This window comes from Glycine max, chromosome 10, assembly GCF_000004515.6.
Source record: "Glycine max cultivar Williams 82 chromosome 10, Glycine_max_v4.0, whole genome shotgun sequence".
NCBI lineage: Eukaryota > Viridiplantae > Streptophyta > Magnoliopsida > Fabales > Fabaceae > Glycine > Glycine max.
In genome coordinates this window covers 42,386,669-42,403,177 of record NC_038246.2, presented here as the reverse complement: position 1 = coordinate 42,403,177, position 16,509 = coordinate 42,386,669, and the positions used below count along the sequence as shown (strand labels likewise).

The 16,509-nt window shown below is 32.3% G+C and overlaps 3 protein-coding genes across 3 annotated transcripts in view; 1 reads left to right on the top strand and 2 right to left on the bottom strand.

Moving 5' to 3' along the window:
- The first annotated feature begins 4,839 nt into the window (after window positions 1-4,839).
- Window positions 4,840-9,065, top strand: LOC100802721 (uncharacterized). Its single transcript, XM_006589248.4, has 3 exons — window positions 4,840-5,641; window positions 6,346-8,135; window positions 8,633-9,065. Exons 2-3 carry the CDS (start codon window positions 6,438-6,440, stop codon window positions 8,801-8,803), a joined length of 1,869 nt encoding a protein of 622 aa, XP_006589311.1. The 5' UTR covers window positions 4,840-5,641; window positions 6,346-6,437; the 3' UTR covers window positions 8,804-9,065.
- A 4,357-nt stretch (window positions 9,066-13,422) lies between these two features.
- On the bottom strand, window positions 13,423-14,405 carry LOC100499983 (uncharacterized). The gene is made up of 2 exons (NM_001248249.3): window positions 14,324-14,405; window positions 13,423-14,068 (listed from the first exon to the last, which is right to left on the bottom strand). The coding sequence occupies exon 2, from the start codon at window positions 14,009-14,011 to the stop codon at window positions 13,628-13,630; it is 384 nt and encodes a 127-aa protein (NP_001235178.2). The 5' UTR covers window positions 14,012-14,068; window positions 14,324-14,405; the 3' UTR covers window positions 13,423-13,627.
- A 2,015-nt stretch (window positions 14,406-16,420) lies between these two features.
- The window catches only part of PM13 (Ca+2-binding EF hand protein), a gene marked incomplete in the record, with an annotated part of 2,493 nt that continues 2,404 nt past the window's right edge, over window positions 16,421-16,509 (bottom strand). The window contains 1 exon segment of the mRNA NM_001250414.2: window positions 16,421-16,507. Within this exon segment, the coding sequence (NP_001237343.1) occupies window positions 16,493-16,507 (15 nt within the window).

Genomic DNA, 16,509 nt, shown 5'->3' with positions numbered 1-16,509 from the left:
CACAATTTTGTGGTGCAATTTTGGGATAAGGGTAAAGTGCACCCATGTGGGTGGTGTTGTTAGCAAAACTTGTAGTGCCAATAGAAATACCCTAAACATGGGCAGAGTAGGGTATTGAATGCAATCCTAATTAGCGGCCCAATTGAAGATATCCTACGGTGAAGGTTTCTAAGCCTAAAAAAAGGAGGCCTATGCCTCTAAAGCCTCCTAATCAATGGAATAATTATCCATGCAGCCATTCTTCAATCAAAGCGAAATTACCTTGTAAGCAAACGGGAGACACATCCAATCAGCCTCACATATATTAAATGTAATACTTGATATGAAAGGCTGCTTCAAATATCGTACCATCACAAATACTGTGTTAGATCGAGATTTTCAAAATGAAATTCTAATGACAAGTGTATTTGAAGGAGGGAAAAGAACATGATTAAAGGAAATAATTCACTAACTCGTTTACGTGTCACTGTCTTTGGTTTGAAATTCGCTCCCCCTTTCTCTCTAATACAAATATTATTATATTTATTTACTAGACTTGGCCTATGAACATAAGCTATTATGATGCGGACAAAAATATTTATATGAATTTAATAAAGGAAACCAAGAAGTTAGGTATTTTTTGTTTTCAAGTTTCAAAATGGTTGTTGGTGAGACGGCACCGGGCTATGAAATCTACATTTCTTTGCCAAGCATGATCTAAAACCAATAACTGTGGACTTCAAGAAGGGGGGAAAAAGATCGAACGTTTCATCTCGTGTAATATTCCAACAACTCTATGCATTTGTAAAAAAAATGCCAAAAGAACCCTATATATATAGGTATAATATTTTCATATTTCTAGGGTTGTAGAAATATGAACTATGAATACGAATTTCCAATCAAGCCATCCTTGCAAGCACGAGGAAAATTGAATTTCATAGAGACTCCTCGCATAATTTTTTTTGTCTCACTAATGTTTTCAATTTAATTATAATCAGTACTAGTGGTAGTGTGTACCATGCCCAACTAACTATATTTAGGTAAGGTGCATATGGGTTAACTTAAAAAAAAACACTTAAAAGAAGTAGTAGCATTTAATTCAACTTTAAGAATTTCAGCCAAAGAGATTATGTATCAATCACAATTGTGGAAAACTAACTGTTTCTCTTCCACAAATCCTCCCTTCTTATCACTTCCAAAACACGAGGCATGAAAAAAAGATATATATATATATAAAGCTTTAACTCAACTTATCATTTTTAAGTTTTCATATGCTAATCACATGTGCTTCCTGAAAAAGAAAATACCAGAAAACATATCATAATCATGTGCATACATACATGTGGTGGGAGGCAAAATAAAGAAAATGAAAAGCAATAATATCACCATTAGTTTTTTCTTTGTCTATCTTTTCCTTCTTCTTCACCATTGAACTATTCAAACTTTTTCTTATATATGCATAACATTTGGGACAAAGCATTTGAGGATTGTATTTCACACCTATTCTTTATCAAAATATAATAATCTCTATTTAAGAAAATATATAAACATAAAATTATTTTAATTTTTTTATCGCAGCAATTACTCACACAATTTTGAATTAAGATAATTTGAAAGTAAAGATTTCAAAATTTAAAATATAGACATTGTAACTAAAATTTATTTGAAATGGTAGTCCACCTATTTTAAAATTTGGGTTTAGATTGAAAACTAGACATTTTAAACGTAAAATAAGAAAGACTTGAAATGTGTGGGTGACCAACAGGACTAACAACAATTTCTAAGATGCAGTATACTTTAATGTTATGTTATCTTAGAATTTGATTATATTACTTTGATGCAGAGCACTTATACTATTGTCGTTTTTGTGATTTATTGAATGGCTCATTTACATTTCATCAATGTTTTTGTTTTTTTGTCATTTAATAGTGCCTTAATTTTTACTTTGATGGATAGTTAGTTAGTTAGTTCCGTGGATGAAGGGGACATACAATGTGGACGGCATCTACAAGCAGCCAATAACGAAAAGAAAGCTACAGATAACAGAAGACGCTGGCCTAAAAGGATAATTTTTTATTGAATGCATCCTCTCCAATAACATTGTCATTGAATTAGATCCTATATGTTTGATAAATTCTATCAATATAAAGTGAAAATTTTAAAAATTGAAGGTAAGATCTTAAAATTTAGGAACCTTTAAGTTTTTTGTTTTTGTTTTTTTTTTCTCACTCAAAGATCTCGTCGCTGTTAATTTCCTTATATCACTATTTTTTAAAAAAAAGCAAGATATTGTTAGAGCAAGTCATAAAATTAATTCTTGAGACTTAAAAATGGTTAAAGTGAGTTTTATTTCTTCTAATAAAGTATTTTTCATACATAAGGTCAGATAATCAAACATCCGTTAACATAGTTAAAAAACTCATCTATGAATAGTTGTTGTTGATCCTATATCACTCTTTTAACAACATTGTTCTAAGGCATTGGGTCCACGCGGATTTGAATGTACTGCAACTAAGCACTTGTCTATCTACATACACAAGTATATTTGGTGTCATCGGTCTGGCAGTGCATGATGAAGAGGGCATATAGGAAGTGGCAATGAACAAAGAAAAGAAAAACTAGCTATCTTTCAGACTTGAATTGGTGGAAGCTTTCAGACTTTGATGCCAAGGTTCTTAAACTAACATTACCCAAGCAAAATATTACATGCTTAACAGCCACAGACCAAGCACTCTGCATCATCTATTCATCTTTTCTCTTTATATATAACTTTTGACAGCCAATTTTTTTTCCTATTAAGTAACTCCACGTATATTTTTTTTTTATCGAAGATAATTTTATTTAAATCAGATAAAATTATATTTTAGTATTATAATGTTTAAGTGTTTAACGGCCACACCAGTGATCATGTGCAACACATATACATCCAATCAATTTTTTCCATCAGTAACTAGTAATGATACTACTGAGAAATTGGTCCACTCAGCATGTGTTTGTTATTACTAAAATTAAATCCTCTCTCTACTTACTTACCCTTGAGCACGTCCACCCAAGAAACCAGATTTCATTTCGTAATGCAACCATTACACATATATGGTTTAATTTCCAAAAAATATTATATTCAATCCCCTAATTTCTTAGGTCTACAAACTTCTGTTTCGAACCCACCAGATCATTCTTCCTTTCTATCTTCACCATGTCAATGAAATTGCTTTTGTAAATACTCAATGTCAACTGATAACGGTAACGCTTTTTTAAAAAAAACTATCTTAGTAAACTGTATGTTTAATAAAATTTTAAAAAAATAAAGTTGCAATTTATTAATGTATTTGAAAAAAAAACAGTAAGTAAACCACTGTCGTATAATTATATTAATCTATTTTAAAATTATCCATGTTAGTAAATCATATCATTTCTTTGGCATAATCTAAAAAAAAATCATTTCTATGGCATAAAATTTATAAATAAAAAAACACTCCATTTTATCAATCGTACGTTTTTTTTTTGTTCTAGAATTTCGTTGCAATCTGGAAAGTAATTTTAGTCGTACAGTTCACAAAAAAAAAATTGTCGTACAGAACTTTAATTAAGTAATGCGTTGTCAAAGACTCACCCAACCCCTGACAATTTCAGTTGACGTTCCTCGCTGGGCCCCCTTTGTGGTTATTCGAGGCTGCCCTCCACATTACAATACTCATACACAACAATTTAGACTTCAATAATTCAATGCAAAAGAAAATTAATTACATCAAATAAGTTTTAAGTTTCAAGCCATATTGTTTTAATCATTTATTATATTTCACATTTTGTAAAAATATTATACTTTTTTTTTAATTTTTATGAAAAAAAATGTAGAAGTGCTCTATTTTTTTCACTTTTATGATTTTTTTATTGGCCAAAATATTTTTTTCACTTTTGATTGGTTTGGTAAATTTAATTTACCGTCAGCAGAAAATTTCATATTCACAAACTCAATAATGTCATTTTATCAATAAAAACTCTTTATAATTTGTTTTTGAAATTTCAATTCTTTTTTCTGATATATTATTACGTAATTGAATCTTAGACTAAACTTTCCTTAATTACTAAGTTTTTTTCCCAATAATATGTAGTATATATTTTATAAGAGGCAATCTTCCATGTATTTTCTTACATGAAGTTTAAATCCAAAGAATCAGACAAATTCAATGAGAAGATTAATTTTTGTGAACTGTGTGAGTTGATTTCTAAGCCGGTTTAATGCAAAACGAAATAAAATTACATATATAGAGAAAGTGATCGATCAGAAACATTCATGCCGTGTTTCATGAAAATTTGTTCATATATATAATACGGATGCCGTGTTTCATCAAAATTTTAATATATGGTAAGGTCAGAGAAGGAAAAAAAGCTTTGATCTTTGGTTCTAGTAGGGCATAAAAGTAAAAATTTCACATTCTATAATTTCGGCGTCTAAAAAGCTAATTTTATGGAGGTGATCCATGATTGCCTCAACACAAATAAATAAACGAGAGGTACCCAATTAAAAAAAAATCAGCTGCAACGCCGCCCAAGAAATTTATTTAATCAATAAATAAACAAGAGGGTGAATAGTGAATAAGAGTACTACAATAATAAATAATTATTAATGGTAGCAATAAATAAACTAACCGCAAAAGGGAAGGAAGAATGAGAATGTGTCACACTGTCATGTCATGTGTGTAACTGTGCTTCTGAGCATCTATGTTATTTATATTTATATATAGTATAAATGTATAATGCAATGAACCCCTTCAATGGTCAATTGTTGTGGTCAATAGGCATGCTAAGGTATATATGTACTTGACCAAGTGCCACATTAGAAACCAAATTTCTCTCTCCATCACATGTAAAGAAAATATAAAATTCAGAATGAGTAATGGAATGAAAGAAAAAAAGGAAAAAAGTGAAAAAGGAAAAAAAATGGTAATAGCTCTGAATGAATGAAAATGTGCAAGTGGCACGGCAGCACCTTTGGCTTTAGTGGAGTCACATAGCTATCATGCGCACCAGCTCATTCATGACTATGCTATGCTTCCCTCAATTTCTCTATCATATATCCATGTTGGAATGGTTTGGGTACACTCTTGGCCAAGAAGATGCAGCAGAACACAAGCAAGTGGGGCCTACAGGAGCATCCTTATTATTTTTTGGTGTGAAGTGAAGAAACAAGAAACACAAACTCCTTCTCTCCTCTTTGTACTAGATTAGATTTTCAACCATCAAACGTGTACTATGAAACCCCGTGTTCCACCCACTGGGTCACCCTTTGTTTTGTTTTGGCTTGCTTTGGTGTAGTTGGTTTTCCTTCTCACTTTCTCTCTCTACAATGGTGTCAAATGCAAATACAGTTGCACCCTTTTCTTGTTGAAAGATTATAAAAACAGTGTTTTTGGAACCTAGTATTATTATCATTATTACTACTTGTGGTGGTTGTTGTGTTCTGATCTTCCTTTCCCATGTGCTGACTTGGTTTTCTTCGCCTTGCTTTGTTTTTTCTGTCCATTTGGCTCTCCTCTTTCTTTCCTTTGTTTTTTGGGGGTTGAAAAGCTCAAGTTTTGAGGATTGAAGGAGTGTTCAGCTACTGGGTTTGTGTTCATTTCATTGAGGTGTTCTTGGCCCTTCCCGGATCCAGCTTCATCTGGTAATTAATTTTATTATTATTATTATTATTATATTTTCTTCTTTTTGTTCGCCTTTATTGAATTTGTTTATTTGTTAGTGGAGAACTTTCCGGGCTTCTGTTTGCTTCTATTTGTTACTGGTGATTTTGTTTGTTATTATTTGCTTCTGTTTTTATGGATTTAGTTTCAGTTTATCTCTGTCAAGACATTATTTGACTTAGTTTTTTGGCAATTAAGGTTGTAAGATGAGGTAAGATTGAACCTTGCTCTTTTCTTCTTCTTTACTTATTTTGAAGGCTTTTTTTTTTTCTTTCTAATATTGAATACTATTAGATAATGCAAGTGTATTTGTTTTGCTATAACCGAGTGAATTTTGGTTAACTTAAATCATGGAATTGTTCGTTCTTTGAGTTTCATTATGCAATGAATTTACTGAAATAATTAATATGTAAGCATTTTGTTCTGCAAATTCTTATTCTGTCAATTGTCATGAACATATCCATATGTATATGGATTTCTGGTTTCTTCGCTTGCATATCTCGTTTTATGGATTTCTATGTTTAAAAGTTGTTTGTCATGATATATTGTATAGAACACTGACAATTTTTGGTTTTCATTGGGCTCACATAGGTTGACTCTATAAGGAAAGAGCTACTTTTAGCTTCAATATTTTTGCAAATAATTTTGCTTTTGGTAAGTTATCTTTTTTTGGTGTATTTTTCAGGTTATTGTTGGTATAATTCTTAGTTTTTAGTCTAAGGAAGATGTCTGAGAGAGAAGGGTCCAACAATTAATCCCGAATAGTAGAGGTAGAAGATGGAAAATACATGCCTATGGATTCAGAAAGAGGGTCGCAGAAGAAAAGATTCATTGCATGGCTTATTGAATGATAGGGAAATATCAGAGGAAGAATCTTCAAAATCACAGTTAAAGAAGTTGATTAAAAGATCAAACTCTCATCGGGCAATAGTTGTAAATGCTATCCAATCACAAATCAGCAAAGTTTTCTTCAAGGATTTGTTCTTTCGACGTGTCCATGGACTAGACAATCGGATTCCAAAACATGTGGTGAGTGTGGATGAGAAATACATCCGCCGCTGCCTGGAATTCATACATAACACTGCATTAAAAGCAGCTCAATTCAACATACCTGAGAGCTTAAGAGCCACAAACATGGAGACTTTATCAGAAAGCTTGAATACAGTGAAATTTTTTGGTGGAAATGCATGTGGTTTGGGACATTTTGTCTTTGAATGTCCTGTGGCCACTGAGAATGGGAGAGTAGTTATAAGTGCTAATGCTGGGGACCAGTGGACCTTAGGTTCAATAATGGGGAGCAAGAGCATGATAAATATATTGAATAGTACTCTTCTTCAGCAGTTTGGTGCTTCACATAGAACTGACAATTTGAACAGGATGAACTTTTCTGATCCTGAAGGATTGGTATGCTATGATTTTATGGACTCTCCTAGTGATTTATGTATCTCTTCGTCGCATAAACTTGGAAAGGAAAAACAGTTAGTGCGAAGTCATAAGTATGGCTCCATTTCTGTTCATAAAAGGCTTGTTTCCACTTCTAGCACCACCTCTACTTCTTCTGATTGGTTGTCTTCAACATCTTCCACTCTATCTCAGGGAATGATCCAGTGTTCTTGGAAGCAAGGGATTCCTCATTTTGTTTTTTCTGCAGATGATCAGAAGGAGGTCTATGTAGCAAAATTGAAGAAGGTAGACTCAACAGATAATAAGGCTTTGGACTATGTGTATGAGTTTCACTTGAACAAGGGTGGCCAAAAGGGTCGCGAGATTCCTGATGGTGATTTTCCATTTGTTGGGAAGATGCATGTATCAACGAGTTTCACCCTTTGCCCGAACAATTGTAGAATAAGGGAGACGGAGTTTACACTATTCCATAACATGGAAATTTCTGACAAAGAAATGTCCACATCAGAGCATTCTCACAGGAAGAGCAAGGGGCTGTCGAAGGTGTCGAAAGTTTTTAAAACTAGCCCATCATCAAAACGCAGAACACTCTCAAGGTTTGGTGGATCAAGTGCCATAAAGGAGAGTTGTCCGTGGGAGCCATATGCTCTTGGCGGGACCAATTTATTAGATACTGATGTTCCTCCAAATTTTGAAATGGCTACCATTGTTGTGAAAAACCATCTTCCTTGTAAAAAACCAGAGAAAGTAGGAGGGTGGGGTTTAAAATTTCTTAACAAATCTGGTGAAAATCAAATCACGTTGCCATCTGAAAGTAGTAATCAAAATAATGGCGACTGCTCAAGTAGCACGAGCATTCTAATTCCGGCAGGCTTTCATGGTGGGCCAAGAACCAGAAATGGTGGGCCATCCAGTCTGATAGATAGATGGAAATCTGGTGGCCACTGTGACTGTGGTGGTTGGGATGAGGGGTGCCCTCTGACTGTACTAGAGAGAAGATCTAACAAAGCTGAGGTTATGTCTAAAATAGATACAGGAGACGGGTGCAAGTCAGTTGATTTGGTTATTCAGGTCTGTTTTTATCCCATATTCTATTGTTCCTCTTTCTCTATTCTCTTTAAAGAATGTGTTTTTTTCCCTGTTCGTGTGTATTTCTCCACAAATTATAAAATTCTTTTCGTCTTTGATCATCTTCACATTTCATATCTCTTGCTATATTTTTGTTACAAATACAACCACAGACCACAGTCACCAAGCCTTATCTCACTAGGTAGGGTTGACTACATGATATTGTACACCGTTGGGCTTTATTAGAAACCAAATTGTCATTTGGGAAATGACTTTGTTCATTGCTAATTGCTATATTTGATGGCCACCTAGGCCTAAACACATAATTTCATGTTTTGTTTCACTATAAAATATATTCTACAGCTAAATTTCTCTCAAGTTTAAGCCAATTTTGTTGTTATATTTTAACATCCATGCATCTGTAATCTTGTATTTACTCTCTGTTCTTATTGAACTATTACAATTTATGCAATGAGATGATCATACCCCTCAAATTTCAGGGTTCAAGTGATTACGGCCCCACCTTGAGGATGGTAAATGTTCACGATGGTTTATATTATATTCATTTCCATCCACCTCTATCTGCACTACAGTCTTTCTCCATTGCTGTGGCAATAATTCATGCACAAAGTCCTACACTTCAGCCCAATGGTGCAAAGAAGCTGTCATAACTATAGTTGAATCTGAGGTTATTTAGCCGTCATAATTCTCTTACTGTATTATAAAAAGTGAAGAGAATCTAGGATTTTATACGTGAATTGGGTTTTCATTCTATGCTTAGGGTTGTAATTGTAATACAGTCAGAAATAGTTTTGTTTGTCCTTTCTAACAATTCATAGTTTGTAGCCATCTTTTTCTTTTTCTTCATTCTTTTTTGTTGAAGAGGATACATTGTAAAAGGGTTTGTGGAAGAAAATTTGGTAAATTGTAGCATTGAGATTGAGTTTGTTATAGTTAATTAGAAGGAAATGGGATTAGCACTCAATCTGAATAATAACTTTGAAAATTTCTGTTCAATAATGGATCATTACTCACGACAGTTTGGTCTGAAGATGAGTTTGTCTTGGCGAATGAGATATGATATTTAATTCCGACCTTTAATTCTGACCTTTATGATGGGAAACTCTGCCATGTTACTCATTTTGTTTTGAATGCTGCATTATCCCATTGCTACCCTATAACAACAGAAAAAAATGTTCCATGTGAATGTTTTGTATTTGCTTATCTATTATGTGTGAATACGAATGCGTGAGGAACACACAAATACGCCTGTATAGGCTCGTTCTCACACTGTTATACATTGTGTATTGGACTATGGGCCAAGCATGTTGTATATGGGCTAGTGTGTTGACTTTGTTATAAGTTGACTAAGTGGACCACAATTGACCCAATATATAAGTCAAGAACGATTTGTAAAATATTCTTAGTTGATGCTTAGATGAGATGATGATGTCTTTTATTACACTTTCAAGTGAGGTGTTTTATTGTTTGTTCGCTACGTGGTCATGTAATTTGAAAGAGATGTGTTGTTTATATAAGTTGGGTAATAATTTATACAATATATTTCTTCTTCTTCTTCTTAGTCTATTTTGATCATATTATTAATTTTTATATTTATATTTTTCTCTTTTTTTCTTTAATTGTAAATTTTAATGTACAATTTATTGTGCAAATGACATTTCTCAATTTAAAATAAAAGCCCTTGTGTGTGAGGAATGAAGCATGCATCTTTACCTTAGGTCCTTCCTTAATTTATTAATTACTCCCAATAATAATATTAATTACATTTCATAAGTTCTTCTTAAGGATTAATTTAAAAATATATTGGTGACAAAAATTTAATATATTGAAATGATTAATGGAAAATGCTAAAAACAATAATAGTACGAAAAGAATAAAAACTTTTGATTAGTTAATATTTTAAGTTTTACCATCCTTAATTTTATCATAAATAATTAATGAATTATTATTTATTTTTTAAAAAATGACATTTGTGATTTGTATTATTTGTGCAATTTTTTTTCATTGAAGTCAATATATGAATGAAATAGATTTTAGAAAAAATTCAAATGTTATCCCACAACAGCACACCCAACAAAGAAATGTAGTGTTGAATTCAAAATTAATAGCATCACAACAACTTTGTTGTAGGGCATAAGACTAAGTTTTTGAACAAATTTGGTACACTATAGTTTGACATTTCCACCAATGATGCTTCAATCACTTTCATCCAATTTCATAATTTTAACTTCTTTTTTCCTTCAATCAAGGCTCGGTATGTGTTACCGCTCTATCATAATTCATCCACTTATTTACCTTTTTTCATCTAAGTCAAGGAAGTTTGGTGTAGACATAGGGATGAATGCTTTTCTTTACATGTGTGTCGAAGTTATTTATCATTTCTATCTCGTGTTTGGTTTGATTGATTAAGGTTTCATTTGCTTGACTTAGTCCTAGAAAGAAAATTTAATTTTGAATGATAATTACATTGTTCTAATATGATAACCTAAGAATCCTTGGATTTTATTCATATTTAAAAAATTTAAACCATACTTTTATTGATTTAAGTATCTAGCATTTTTGAACCAAATTGATCCGTTATATCAATGACATAAAAAAATTACTATTAAGTTGTTTAAATTAAAATTTTATTTTAATTTATCTATAAATATAGGGTTAAAAGATGTTAGGTATATTATTGAAAAACAAATAGATTTTATTTTTAAAATATAACTTTATCATAAAATATTAATTTTACATTTTAAAAATTTAATTTTTATCTACTATAATTTGTGGAAAAAAAATAATTACCCTTCCACCTACATATTAAATTTTTTAACTATAATAATCAAATATAAATGATACTAAGGGGTATGAATTGGATCACCAAAGTAAAATAAAAGTTTATCTAAGTTTTTTATCCCTAATAAATATTTAATTTTTGTGTTTGTTTACTAATAAATTCAAAAAATTCGATGATTTATCAAAAACTAAAATAAAATATCAAGGACCAAAAAATAAAATTGATGTTTTATTAGGAACTAAACACAAATAAAAAAATTACCAGAGAACAAACACAAAAAATCATATATTTATTATGAGTCAAAAACATTTTAAGCCTAATATAAAAGTAATAAAAAAATTGGCTCATAAATTATTTTAAATATTGTTAACTAAGTTTAAAATGTTGGATGTTATATATTCCCTCTCAAGTTGAATGTTAAACTGCCTTCATGCATCAGGATTTTTCCCTCTCAAGTTGAATGAAGGAACAATGAATAATGAAGGTGAGTAGGGAAGGTAAAGAAAAAGTAAAGAAATAGAATATGATGCATAAAAGTGTGTGGGAACTTTAATCATGGAGCTTGGGGCGCGTCGTTGTTAAATTAGACTCACAGATTTGAATAACAAGTTAGCGGGGACTGCATGCTGTATCATGAGAAAATCATGTAGGAGAGCTCATGTGCATTGTGCAGATGGTTTTGTTGATTCTCATTATTTCCATGTTTTGTATCTCAGAGCATCCAATACAAACGTGAGTTGTTGAGACAATTATCACTAATGAAATTATATTTGCTTTTAAAATGTTGAGTTAAAAGTTTACAACAATAAGACTTGTGTTTGTGCAAATCATATAATTTGGGTCCTCTTTGACCCGATTCCCATATATTTAATATAAATTAAATAAACAAACTTAGAAGAGCTGAATTCGTTAAGATTCAAACAAATAAAGCCACGTGTTAGAGGAGAATGCAAGCATATTATTTTTGTCATCGTATATGCAAGTTGGTGGCTTTCAGAGGCGTCTTATGGGCATACCTCCCCTCGTAATAGATGTTTCTCTTTAAACAAAGGCGCTCATGAAGGTTTGGATCAACTATGCACCCGCAGTCCCCAAATTCATTTGACCTACTCTCAGTTTAAGTGAATTATCTCACACCTTCAGAAAAAGTATATGAAATAGTATAAGTGACAGAACTGTCTTATTGTGTATTGAAACAAAACAATTACCGCAAGAGTGTGTAGCTCACTAATTTTATTTGTCTTTTTTCTAACATGACTTTATCATGCTAATCACTATCATGAAAAGTATCCTTACAGGTTTTTTTTTAAATACCAATATTAATTATTAGATTTTGTTAATGAGAATATTTGAACCCACAACTTCTTCCATCTTTCCTTCTCTACCAAGTCAATCTTATAAACCCAAACCCAAGTATCCTCTCAAGTCTCAAGTTAATAACTAGTTTGACAATATTATGTGAGAAACAAAATAAACAATCCAAATCCTTTGCACAGAAGCATCGCATTAGCTTGGTACTTACTTTATGATTGAAAGAGAGAGAACTCTATCACTAGTGGAATAGTTTTCCGAAGTTTATTCCTACTCAGAAGGCAATGTCAGTGTCTTCTAGTTTGCTGTAGTAAACCCAATTTAATAAAACACACAATCAATAAGAATTTATCACGAGACCTTGTGCCAAATGTCAAGCTAAATCAATAATAGAGTTGTTGGCTGCAAATAGGATTGAAAGCATGGGAGATGAACACTAGGAGTAGGACTTGCGTTTTCTACAAAAGCTTTATGTTGACAAACTGTAGCATGAAGCTTATAGAAATAAATTTAAAAAATATATATATACAAAGGTATAAGCTACTTTTACAAGTTTAATCAAACATTTAGGGAACGCAGGGAGGCAATTAGAATTAGATATGATAAATTAAACCCAAATAAACTCTATAGAAGCCCTTCTACACACTTACGTAGTAGACCCTTATCGAGGTGTAGAAAGAACTATCCACTTCATTAGGTCTCAGCTGTTAACAACCTAAACTGATGAGAGCAGTATCCATTTACACAGTAAGACAATTTGCATGTGATGTATATTTAATTAGCCAAGATTCACCAACTTATTGTATTCGCCAATTGGATACAATAATTTGAAAAGTCAAATCCATCAAATTTAATTAGAATACACTCTAGATGAATACACAGAAGGAATACAAGTGATATTTTTTTTGCCTAAACCATATTAAAGTTTTCCATTTTAAATATATTCGACTTCCAAAAACTACTCTATGGATAGATATGTATTTTCTATACAAATAAACTGAAGGGGGGGGGGGGGGGGGGGGGGGGGCCCGCCAGGCGGGAAGGGGCGGCGCCCCGGTCCTATTGATTCTGGCCCTAAAAATAAAATACTTAATGGAGGTTAAGTTACTTCACCATTTTCATGTCCCACCATCCTCCATAAACCTTCCAAATTCCACAGGCTTGCAAAAGCAAAAATGAGGCAGGAAAAGAAAGAATCATATAGATCTCAAGTCAGTGAACACAAAATGAACCAGCGCCTAGTGGAATAACCCCATTTCCATTTCCATAGAATTTGTCGTAATAATTCTTAAATTCCATAGTCAAAATGATGGAACAAAGCATTGAACCACAATGTATACACTCACACACACATTTGACTAAATAAAATTCAACTCAACTGCTACGAGGAGTGACTCTGAGAAGAGAGTTTGAGGCATTCACTCTGGCACCTCCTGAGGCAAATGTCGTTCCAGTTAGGCACTTGATGTTGGTTGACACAGACAGTGCGGGCACATGCATCAGCACAGGCATCAAGATCGGAGGCGCCACAAACGGTGACGCAGGTATCAGGAATGGGGTCTTTGGAGAAGGAACCAACCTTCTTGAGCATCCTCTTTGAAGTGCAAACCCTCTCACACACGAAGATTTCATCGGAACTCCTTTCCCTCCCGCGAGCACTCTGCAGTCTCTGCTCCTCTGCACGCCGCTTCTTCACGCGAAACGCTTGCCCTGCCACCACCACGGGGATCGCCGCCCCCAAAAGGGACCACCAGATTTCACCCATTTCGAACACACTCACAACAAATTAACAAATTCGCCTCCTCTTCTTCTAATTCACATGCTGCACACTCCCAACGATACATTACAGAATTGAAATTGTTAATTGTTAAGGAAACCCTAGACGCACACGCACGCGGAGCGGAACACAGAGAATATGGTAATGTAATGAAAAGCAAGCGGAGAAGAATGAAAATGGAATTTATGTGCAACCAATTGAATTAAAAGAAAGAAAGAACAAAAAAAGAGCATGCGAAATCGAAGGTGCGTCTCTTAGTTTTGTAAGGAAATGAAAGAGTGGAGAAAGAATTGCATTTACCGGCGGCGGAGAAGAGTGGGAGAGACAGCGTCGCGGTGCTTCTTTGGCGTAAAACCCTCACTCCATCATAATTCACAGCAATGACTCGGGTATTTAACTTTCGGGTTTTATTTTTCGGAAAAAAAAATAGAAGGGGAATATTCGATTGTTTTCCCTTTCTAAGAAACAAATAATAGTATTTTTTTACCGCAACAAATAATAATATTAGATAATAGATTAAAATACGTTTTTCATAATATGATTTATTTGTTCGGAGTGAGCCTTGGTTTTAACTGAATTTATGTAGTATTTTTTAATTTAAGATTTGAAATACAAGTGGAAGTTAAAAAAATCATAAAAAAATTACATAAGAAAACATCAAAACATAGTTACTGACAATTTAAAACTTCCAGAAATTATAATAAAATAAAAAAATATTAAATGGAACTTATCTTTTTAAATCTAGAAACAAACAAACTAGCACAACGAAGAAATACAAGAAGAAACATATTAGCGCAACAATGAAATCTACAATAAAATCATTGAAGATAACAAACACCAATATTAAAAGCAAGGTCAAAGTAGCCTAGATGCGGGGATGATGTCGTCAAATCTAGACGATGGTGGTGGTGGCGTGAAGGCATCATTGTGTTTGGATTTCAGACTTGATCATTTTATTGTCCATTTATTATTTTTTGGTGTGAGTTAGGTTAGGTTTCATATGAGGGTTTGAATTAGGTTGGGATTAGGGTGAGCAAGGGGGATAGGATTCATTTGGGTTTGTCTTGGAAGGGAAGGAAGTTGGCCCAGGCACTGGGAAGGAGGTTGGGCTAAGCATTGTTGCCGAGGGTGAGAACGGGGAGTTCAGATTTGGATGATGGTGGTGGTGTCAAAGGTGAGTGATGAACTTGAGGGAGGAGCGGACGGGGAGAGGATGAGTTGACAACATGGTGGGAATTGGCAAAGAGGGTAGTTTGGAAGGGAAGAGAGAAGTGACTTGATATGTGTTGCACAATCCACTCCATGTTGGACAGGTTAAAATTAAGACTTACTTTACAGTAAAAAAATTTACACATTTTAAAACTAGGTCTCATTTTGATATTAAAAACAAAAAATATACTGAAAATTTTGTAGAGGATGAAAAATATATTTTTAGCCTAAATAATATTGATGTCAGGTACTTAGAAGTTAAAACTAATACATATTTTAATAAATTCTGCTTAACTATCCTTAAAAAACTATTTTCCTAATTAATTTTCATTCATTTCTCTCTAAAAAATTATTTTCATTTGTTTAAAAATAAGAAAAAAATAATGTAATAGTTTTATACACTCATAACTACAAACAGGTTAATAAATTTATTAATTTTTATAATAATTATCTTAAAAATTATATAATTATTTGTAATTAGCATAATAATTATACTCTTTAAAAGTTGTACCAATTTATTGGATTTTTAATAAGTTTTTGAATTTAGGTTTAATGTACTATCAATGTGAAAATATTTATATTATCAATCGATCAAAAATCACTTTAAATATAAGTTTTAAAATACTTAATGAAAAAATCAATAATTTTATTTATTAGATTTTTAATAAGTTTTTGAATTTAGGTTTAATATACTATCAATGTGGAAAAATTTATAATAGTTATATTATCAGTCGATCAAAAATCACTTTAAATATAAGTTTTAAAATACTTAATTTTAAAATGCTTAATGAAAAAATCAATAATTTTACTGTACTTGACAATTCATGATCGAATAGTATATACATTGTAATTAAATTCTAAGTTTTTCGTATATTGTATTAGTATTTAATATATAATAAAATAAAATTCAAATATTTAAACAAATAAAAATAATGTATATAATTAATTCAGGTAAATACATAAAAATTATAATTATGAAACCGATTATATTCAATAAATTTAAAATAAATTGAGTTAAAAAAAAGTTTATTTAGCAAGAACCTTGTAGGAACCAGAGTAACTTCTTTCCACACGTGAGGAAAGGATTACATCTCGAGAACAACATATGCTAGAGACAGTAAACTCTTTATTATGCTGATCAATCCCAGACCACGAGTTCCTAATAAGTTTATTTTTTTACTATTTTTTCACATTACACCACTAACATGTCTAACAGAAACGACACATCACACGTAACTATGCACACTGCATAATCCAATTTCAACTCATCTTGGCAT

Excerpts from the sequence above, each read along its gene's own strand:
- LOC100802721 (XM_006589248.4), top strand. The coding sequence starts at position 6,438 with ATGGAAAATACATGCCTATGGATTCAGAAAGAGGGTCGCAGAAGAAAA. Across the intron at positions 8,136-8,632 it reads CAGTTGATTTGGTTATTCAG|GGTTCAAGTGATTACGGCCC; the intron begins GTCTGTTTTTAT and ends CTCAAATTTCAG.
- LOC100499983 (NM_001248249.3), bottom strand. The coding sequence starts at position 14,011 with ATGGGTGAAATCTGGTGGTCCCTTTTGGGGGCGGCGATCCCCGTGGTG.